Here is a 9,420-nt window from a genome sequence, read left to right as displayed (position 1 = left end):
AGATTTCCTTGTCGTATGCATGTGTCGAGGTTTGGCATATAACCATTCATCCTTTTCAGTTTCTTAGCTTTTTCTTGCTTTTGAGGGTTGCAATGACCTTCGAAGTTTCTTTCAATCTTCAAAATCATAGATGTAGGAAAATTAAACTAATAAATAAACATATAGCATATCCCATAGTTTTATAACATGGGATTTTTTTTATACTACTATTGGTTGTATTGGTTTACAAACATATACCAAGATTCTATACATGTATGCTTTAGTTTTGTATGCAACATGTTATCGTAGCTATCTACAAGTGCATAAGTTGTTTCATCATATCAATTTTCTTGGATGTCTCTACAAGATACTTCACTCATTTATTTATTTTTTTAGATAATTGATCATTATTTGTCATTTTTTTTCTAACAAGGTCGCTTTGTTGAAAAACAGATTGTATATTAGCCATGGATTTGAACTGCTAGCAATCGTGAATTGATTTTGCTCCAGATATTGTAAGGTCATCTTAAATTCAATTTCTTACCATTCAATAACTAGAATCTACATGCTTAGTTCGCAAAACTAATTTATCAGAACAACTTAATACTCAGTTATGTTAGTAACTTTGGCTTCAAGTTTTAATTATAACAAAGATGACATTAAATTCCTTTTTTTTCTAAATAATTGTACTCCTTTTAAATCATATATGTATCTATATTATGTACCATGCAAGGCACATCTATACTTTGGTGTTCTATCAAGCACCGTATGCCTTCATTATTGTTATTTTTTCTTACTAAGCATATGTTATAAGAATCTCTTAAATGTAATTGCATTGTTGGTCTAATAAGGTTTAGTCTTCTATTTATGCTTAAAAAAATTATGTTGTTTGTTATGCAAGGTTACAATAATTTGTTTTACAACCCATCACCATTATTTATAGTTGTTCTTTGAAAAACAAATTTTTTTTTCTTTTTATCTACATAATGCATGTACTTCACTCATATCTGTTAAATGACTTTTCTAGCCTGTGAAGATTATTAACTTCAACTCCTAGTTCAAGGAGTTGCCTTTTAAAATTTCTTTCTCACATTCACACACAAAACTTTTTATTATTATTATTGTAGGATGGTTGATTTAAAACCAATAGATGTGTTCATTCAATAGATGAGTTAACTGCATTTTTATCCTCACTTTTTCACATAAAATTTGGAAACCCTCTCTCCATTTGCATACATTTTTGCTTAAAACTTTTGTATACGACTTTATGACTTTGCTTTATTCGGTGTCATTAGAACCAAATGATCCTACTTATGCTATTTTACTTTGTATTTTTATTTACCCTTGCAACATACACTATGAAATCTTACTTCATCAAGGCATTGAAAGGTAGCCCATGAAGTAGCATATAGAACTTATCTAGTTTCTAACTAAACCTGTTAATTCATGGGCTATAACATTGACATCTCTCTTAAAATGTTTCAAACTAAAATCATTGAAACAAGAAATCAAGTGAACTATGTCAACTACGGTAACCACCAAAGATGAGTATGAACCATCTTTGAAGGAGTTGTTTAGTTAGCTCACTAAATTCAAGGAGTCTAATTCCAGCATAACATTAAATCAGCCAACATCCTTTGTTAAAAATCAAGTGAACCATGTCAACTACAGTAACCACCAAGTGTATTTTCTTACATACACAAAGTGTTTTGGGATATTTTGATGATGAGTTGAAGATCAATTGCAAAATAAAAATTTATTGGTAGTTAAAAAGAGAGATTGGAAGAACAAAGACTAAAAACAAAAACAAAACAGACTACATTTTGATATTGGCTTAGAAAATTTTAATTTTCTCCCTACTTCTTCTAGTTTATCTATTGTTTGGTACATGAAATTTTAGCATTTCACTTTTTGATTCGAAACTTCATTTTTTACATTTCAGTCCCTAAAAATTAAGAGATGAGACAAAAAGTCATCAAAAATATTGGAAAGAGAAAAAGTTATCGGTTGTTTACATTCCAGCCACTAAAAAGGGTGATCTTGGTGTCAATGGGTTGAGATTGTTGAGGAGAGTTCAATGGAGGTAGTTTTTTATTCTTATAATGCTGGAAAAAGTAGATCGGTGTTATTAAAGATTTTTTTAATTTGATTATTTTTTTATTTCTTAGAGAGATTAGATTTTATTTTGTGATTGCAAATAAGTTTTTAAAAGGCTTTTATAGTATTTTTAGATGTTTTCGAGTAAAAAATAAATTGAAAATAGGCTTTTAAGATTCCATGATTGATCCTGCAGTGATTGAAAAATATTTTGTTGGCTATCATAGTAGACAACCTTTCATCTAGTATAAAAAAAAATAAAGTGAACAATGTTTCATCAACTTCATCAAAAACCAAAAAAAAATAGACAAGACAGGTAAGTCTAGGTTTCCCGGCCCAGGAGGGCCTGTGCTCTTAGGTAGATGGTAAGGCGTGTGGGACTAGTTTGTCGGACCCAATAGCGCACATGGCCTCTTTTTTATTTATTTTTTTGGATTTTGATTATTTGTAAAATTTTGATTAATACTCTCTTGTTAAGTAATATTTCAGCAGCTCACGTGATGCTTTTGGAATATTGAAACAGGTCACGTTTGGTACTTTTGATAGTCCATTTATGTATTTATGGAACCTCCACCATTTTCCCTGTTCAAACATGCATTGTTAAGGCTGGTTTGGCACTTGAGCATCCTTCAAGCTTTGGCAGAGAAGATCGAAAAAGATTTCGACCATTTTAGTTTCACTTGATTCAGTAGAAATCAAGAGGGAGATTTGTTGTAACGAGGCTTGATTTGAACAAAAGTTAATGGAAAGTTTCATCCACTTTATTCACACACTAGCAGCTCTCTTGATAGCTTAAGTTTAATTGATTAAAGCAAACCAAAAGCCATTGTTGCCTTGCCTAGGTCGGCTTCTTTTGTGCTTCAGGTTCTGGAACCGTAACAAAGGGTATAGCAGTGTGTGAAAAAGCTGCTTGTTATTGCAAGAGTAGAGAGAAATTATGGATCCTGCGCGTGTTCCCCACAACAAGCACTTAACAGTCCTGAAGCAACCAGCTTTACACATGGAACTTGTAAGTAGAGTAATTAAAAAGGCAACTTTGTCTGACATGATTTAGAGCTAGCAAAGGCAAGTTCCCTCCCTCCCAATGATAAACTAGCCACGGTCTCCAGGACCATAATACACATCCAAATAGGAGCATTTTGTTCTACACACACCAGTTGAGGATTTATGGATGTTACAAGACCATGGCACAAGGGAGCTTCTATCTCACTCGTACAGTTTCTGGAGCTCATCTTTAAATTTGGACTTCAGCTGCTCCCTCTTTATCTTGAGGGCAGCAGTAACCAAGCCAGACTCGGGTGTCCATGGATCTGGCAGCAACTTGATCTTAGCTGGAGTTTCAAACTTGTCCAACCTCGAAGCTTTTGCTACCTGCAGAGATAAAATGCTCTCAGATCTACAGAAAGGATTCTGTTTCTTCCTCTATATATATTAACAACTGCAAATGCGCTTGCTTGACATAAAAAACTATGAACCTTTCATTCCAAATATGTAGACAAATGCAAACAGATTCAGGTGGACTTTAAAGGTCACATAATGAAACAATGAATACGAATTTCCATCCAAGAATTTACATCAGGTACATCTTGATAGATGAGACAGGCACATCTTGCCAGAAGACCGGAAGACATAAGTGCACGTGCAATTCAAAGCATAGTCACAAAATCAGAAGCTATGGAAATATTCATTCATGTTTCATCTTGCAAATATGAACCCAGTTCAACAATATGAAAGTTCACTCGTTCTTTTTCAGCAGTTTTAACTAATCAAAAGCATTTCAAATAGCTTTCCCGTAGACAAGCAAAGATAATTCAAATCATCATCACCAAATCAGAAGGTATGGCAATATTCATTCACGTTTCAGCTTGGAAATATGAACCAACTCAGCAATAATAAGAGCTCCCGAATATGAAAGTCTTAACTAATAATAAGTTTTCAAATAGCTCCCCAGTAAGCAAGCAAAATAAACCAACCTTGGAAAGTGATTGTTCAACCTCACTGACAGCATCGGCTTTGTTACACAGTTCAGAAACGTTTTGGTGCTGGATGCCAGCTTCCTGGGCCCACTTCTCAAGTATGCGACATGATGGAACAATTAGGGCAACACAATAGCTGTGGAAGGGATCTGCATGTACCATGATATTATCAACATAGTCACTCGACGTTAATGCTGCCTCCACCTGCAATCAGGGCACAAATCAACATTATTGGCACATCAATGCATATGTATGTACCTTAGAAATACTATCACAAATTTTCAGATTAAGATTTATGAACACCTTTCCAAGAGAGATATATTCTCCATGTTGAAGTTTGACGATATCCTTCTTCCTATCAATAATTTCAAGGCATCCATCAGGGTGAAACTGCCCAATGTCGCCAGTATAGAACCAACGCATGCCCCTTTCATCAACCTATAGCAGGTTGAGAGAACCAGTTTTCCATGTCTGAGCACACAGAAGAGTAGAAGCAAAAGGAAAATGTACATTCTCACCCATACAGAAAACATACGCGTGCACTCATGCAAGCACACTAAAGCATACCTTGTAGACCTCGTTAGTCCTTTCTTGGTAGTTGAAGTAACCGGCAGTCACGCTGAATCCCCCGACTACAACCTCTCCTCGGGGCATTGGCTTGTCAGCCACTGTATACCCACCTTCTTCCCAAGAAACAAGCTACAATACCAAAACAAAGGAGTTCTTAAAACTAATATTCTAAAATCTTACAAAGTGAGCATCCCTACCTCTGCAACTATGTTTTTTTTTTTTTCACAAAATGTGAGGTTCAGTTTGACCATAACCTTGAAAAAGTAATTAATGTCATGAATAACAGCTTTTGGTTGATATTGGTTAATGGAAATTCTTTTTGGAGTATAGGCTAGTGCACGTTAAGATGCAGAAACCTAAATAGATTTTTCAGAAGTGTCTCTAAAAACCAAGTCTGGTTCAGATCATCAAACTAAATAATTTTTTCCTTGTGTAGAAATATGCCATACCTTAATGTAGCAACATGGAAGAGGAGGTCCAACACGGCCCACGGATGGGTCGTCCCACTCAGTGAAAGCAGCTCCAGCACATGTTTCTGTCAACCCATATCCTTGACCAATTATAGCCCTGAAGACAATAATTGTGCACTGAATATCAACCTAAATTGATAACACTGAGAGTGGAAATATAGTATGTTATAAATACCATTTTACATAAGCAAACCATTTTAAGCACTGAAAGACTGATCTAGCATGGTAGAGAGCTTATTCTTACACGGTTTGCAGACATATGCATGAATGCATGTCATCCCAAACTAGCATTTCATGGATTTTAAAATCCAATAACACCACATGTCAATGTACATGTTTTATGTTCCCAGTTACTGGTAATAAGTATCTAGGTTTTTTGTCTCCCCTATCTGACCATACAATAGCGGATCCAAGAGCACAACAAAGTTACTTCCTGGTGTCCAGGATACAAGATGGTTTCTGCCGAACTCCAGAGGACAGTTCTGTCCTCCACATTGCAAAAACAAGAAATGCTTTGTGCTCTCATAGATTAGGTTCTGATGAATAGCACAGCCAACTATAATATATTGTCTCCTAAAGATGACACTGGAAAAAGTAATGAAAGGAGTACAAAGCAAAAAATTAGAATGAATATAGAAGTTTCTTCCTTTAATTATCATGGTATTTGTAAATGAGAATGTCATTACCCCATGCATATGTTGGTGAACCGCTGTGAATCCGCAGATAAAGGGGCTCCACCACATAGGATGAATCGCATACGAACTCCAAGTATAGCACGTATTTGTTTGAAGGCAATGACATCCCACAGCATTCTCTCCAGTCTCGAAGCACCAAACCAGCTTCCTTCTATGGCTGCCATTTGGCGCTTATATCCAATGTTGAAAAGCTTCTTTGCTAACCCTCCCTTCTCCTCAACCTGATGCGAATCAAAAAGGCATTAAAGAAATTATTTACCTAACGATAAGGGCATTCTCAACTTACACAAATGCATTAATAACCAGTACTGTAGAACTATACAGTGCAGATATCAATGTTGATTCAGTTCACACCTTTTTAAGAACTCCATCCCGGACACGATCTAGTATGGCTGGAACTGCCGGCATGAGAGTAGGATTTAACATAGATGCATCACCCTTGGTTCCTTTCTTAATTTTGTTAGAAGTGTCTGTCAAAGTCAATGCCGAACCGTAGCCAATAGCACAACCTACAGACAACATTACAGACTGGACAGCCACAAATTTAGTATTTATATGTTATATGTTACAAGTAGCACAGGAAAGAAGTATATGCAACCGAGTACCTCAGCTGCCAGTTCAAAAACATGGGCTAGGGGCAAATAAGCCAAATATACATCATTGCTACTCAGTTTTGGAATCACCGTCATAACAGCTGCAGCAGTGGCTACAATGTTGCCATGTGTAATCATGACTCCCTAGGTTGCAAACAGGATGCAGGGTCAGATCAAAAGAACGCATGCAATTATAGTGAAGAAGTAATAATGAAGTTGGAATTCAGTACTAGTATGAAAAAATTGAAGGAAAATAAAAATGCAATGCTTGGAGGAATATGAGATACTGGACTCTATACAAAATTAAGCCTTTGCATTCTTAGGAACAACCTGCACTAGGAGTTTCATTGTTCTCGGTGTCTTGAAATATGAGATACTGGACGCAAGCCTATTTTCTGTTTGGACATATTCAACCACAGAGAGTGATCTTCTGATTCATATTCTTTACAGGAAGGTCTATTGGCAAGATTTACCATGCAATGAGTTCCAATCAGTTATGCAAAATGTGAGAAACTACAGCACCGGACAAACCTTTGGCTGGCCTGTACTGCCACTTGTGTACATAACAACAGCAATTCCATTCTTTGTAGGTAAGCTTGGAGGAACATGACTGTTCTTCCCCAGTTCCTCAACTTCAGAAAAAGATGAAACCTTCCAATAGCTTGTGCTTGCAGATAAGCCCAAATCATTTGTAGTTTCTCCATCTTCAAAGTAAATGACATTCTTAATAGTTGTTATTTTTGAGCTTATTGCAGCTAGCGTTTTCAACTGCTTGGGATCACAGATCAGGGTAGATACTTGAGTCTGTCCACATTTTCAAAATTCAAGTGAGAGCCATAAGAATCTGGACTTTCATAGAGAAAAAAGTAAATGATTTAAATGCCACAAATTAGTTACATTATAGATAATCTAATCATGTAAATCAAGTGCACAAAGAGAAGAGAATCCCATACCTCATTGAGTGAATGGATCAAAGCATCCACACCTAGAGAAGCATAAATAGTGACAACAGTAATGTTCTGTCGAAAGCATCCCTGTACTCCAACAAAAACAACATTCAGTATTGGCTGTACAGCCATCATTTATCAGGGATAAAAAGAAAAGGAAACATATGAGCACTGCAAACAAGAGGATACCTGAAAGGCAATCAACCACTCAGCCCGAGTATCAGCAAAAATTGCAGCACGAGTATCCTCATTATGCCCTAACATAATAAGCCCGGATGCAAAGTTACAAACACGATCAAAAACCTGTCCATAGGTTTGCCATTCATAATCACCAAGGTGCAGCTTCTCAAACTTCCTGCCATCACTAGCAGTAACAAATTCCTTACTAATTAGCTTCCTTGTTCCAAGAAATCGTTCTGGCGAATGCTTTCTACAAGACTGCTCAAATAGAGCTGCCATGGTTGTTGCCCCTTTCCAAGGGACTTCAACTAGCTCAGCATGCCGGGCATTGCGAACTGCATAACCTGCCTCACCGCCTACCTTTACCGGGACTCCTCTCTGTTTCACCTTTTTCTTTCCCATGAAGATGGTAGAAAGCAATATAGGTATGAGGATAGCAACAGCAGCAGCACCCACAATGCCATATGTTCCATAGCCTTTCCCAACTGACGAGTAATCATTAGAGTCCAATTTATCTAGAACAGGTGAGCTCGGAAAACTTCCCTCGGAATCAGCCATTTTCAATGCTTCTTATATGATGGTTTAAAGAATCACCTGGGATGGATGACAAGAATTAGAAGCACCGTCATCTCCCATCTTTCAAAAATGAGAAACAAACAACAGAGCTACAAGGATTTGTACAAAATATAATACCGTTTAAAATAAAGGAGAGACAGCACAGTGGATCTAAGGATGTTCCTTGGTGTATAAAACTTGCATTAAGGCAAAGAACATGCAGCCATACACTGCAACCTCAAAACCAAGTTCCTTAATGATCAGGAACCAAAGTAAACATTTGTTGCTTCACTGTAAATTAACTAACAGTCATAGGTCACATAGTTTTGAAAAAGAATCGCAATTTACTTAACTTTTGAAAAAGAAGAACGGATTAAAAAGAAGAAGCAAGCAAGATGGGATCATAGATCATAGAATAGAGTATAAAGAAGGCAGCAAGGATATAAAGCTTGTTAACATCAAAGCACTGCTGAACCCAAAAGTACTACTCAATAAACTCAATAAAAAGAAAGAAAACACCACTACTACTCTGCTGTGTTTCTATAGCTTTTACCTCTGGAAGATTATAGGAACCGAAGGAAAAAGAAAGTAAGCAGTCTTGTACTTTTACCCTGTCCCCCACTCTCACCTTTTTCTCTCTCTTTATACTCCTCCTCTTCCTCCTCCCCCCATTATATATACTGTTCTTTTCTCTTTTCTTTTGCTCCACTTCTGATCTTTACTTTAAGCAGTTGAACTGGTAGTAGTAGTACAAGTGTATTCTCTCTTTTAATTTTTTTGAGTTTCAATTTTAAGTTCATTGATAAAAATTTGTTCTCCCAAAATACTCGAATATATATATATATATATATATATATATATATATATATATATATAAGAAATCTTAACTGATCTCGTAACGTAAAATAAAAGAAAGCGCTGCTACTAAAAAAATAAAACATTGGGAATTGTATTATAATTTAAAATTCCACATGGCATTCCAGAAGGGAGAGTGGCGTGCTAACCAAGCACAATCCCCGTGCCATGTAGACACGTGTCTCGTGGGTGACGTCGCTATTATTATTATTATTATTTGTATTATTTTATTTTATCATTAGTGGCGGTAACAAAGAAAGAAGAAGAGGAGGGAGGCGCACACCTCAACTGGAGATTCCGGAGACTGTCTCCGATCAAATTAAGTAATGAGAAAAACACTTGGGGTTTGGAAGGTTCTACTAGTTGATGGGTGATGGCTAAAACAGAAGAGAGAAGAAGATGCCCTGTCATGATAAGCCTAGAGGCAGCCATTTAGAGCTGAGTTTTCTAGAAGGTATAAAACCACAGGCTGCTATGCCCTGTCAAATTAATGTAATGCTCCA

At 36.4% G+C, this 9,420-nt stretch overlaps 1 protein-coding gene across 2 annotated transcripts; it reads right to left on the bottom strand.

Moving 5' to 3' along the window:
• Positions 1-2,972: 2,972 nt before the first annotated feature.
• On the bottom strand, positions 2,973-8,856 carry LOC133682475 (long chain acyl-CoA synthetase 8-like). Of its 2 annotated transcripts, XM_062105820.1 has the most exons (13): positions 8,616-8,856; positions 8,201-8,292; positions 7,517-8,101; positions 7,334-7,414; positions 6,912-7,184; positions 6,393-6,524; positions 6,142-6,315; positions 5,779-6,008; positions 5,072-5,189; positions 4,620-4,751; positions 4,356-4,490; positions 4,050-4,256; positions 2,973-3,447 (listed from the first exon to the last, which is right to left on the bottom strand). In XM_062105820.1, exons 3-13 carry the CDS (start codon positions 8,063-8,065, stop codon positions 3,283-3,285), a joined length of 2,196 nt encoding a protein of 731 aa, XP_061961804.1. In that variant the 5' UTR covers positions 8,066-8,101; positions 8,201-8,292; positions 8,616-8,856; the 3' UTR covers positions 2,973-3,282. The 2 variants fall into 2 exon arrangements, with proteins under 2 accessions (XP_061961804.1, XP_061961805.1); XM_062105821.1 differs by lacking the exon at positions 8,201-8,292.
• Positions 8,857-9,420: the final 564 nt, after the last annotated feature.

Source organism: Populus nigra, chromosome 2, assembly GCF_951802175.1.
Source record: "Populus nigra chromosome 2, ddPopNigr1.1, whole genome shotgun sequence".
Classification (NCBI taxonomy): domain Eukaryota; kingdom Viridiplantae; phylum Streptophyta; class Magnoliopsida; order Malpighiales; family Salicaceae; genus Populus; species Populus nigra.
Note: the sequence above shows the minus strand (reverse complement) of the source record. Positions and strands in the feature narration are given on the sequence as shown.

Excerpts from the sequence above, each read along its gene's own strand:
- LOC133682475 (XM_062105820.1), bottom strand. The coding sequence starts at position 8,065 with ATGGCTGATTCCGAGGGAAGTTTTCCGAGCTCACCTGTTCTAGATAAA. Across the intron at positions 7,185-7,333 it reads TGATCCATTCACTCAATGAG|ACTCAAGTATCTACCCTGAT; the intron begins GTATGGGATTCT and ends AAATGTGGACAG. Across the intron at positions 4,491-4,619 it reads GGACTAACGAGGTCTACAAG|GTTGATGAAAGGGGCATGCG; the intron begins GTATGCTTTAGT and ends AACCTGCTATAG.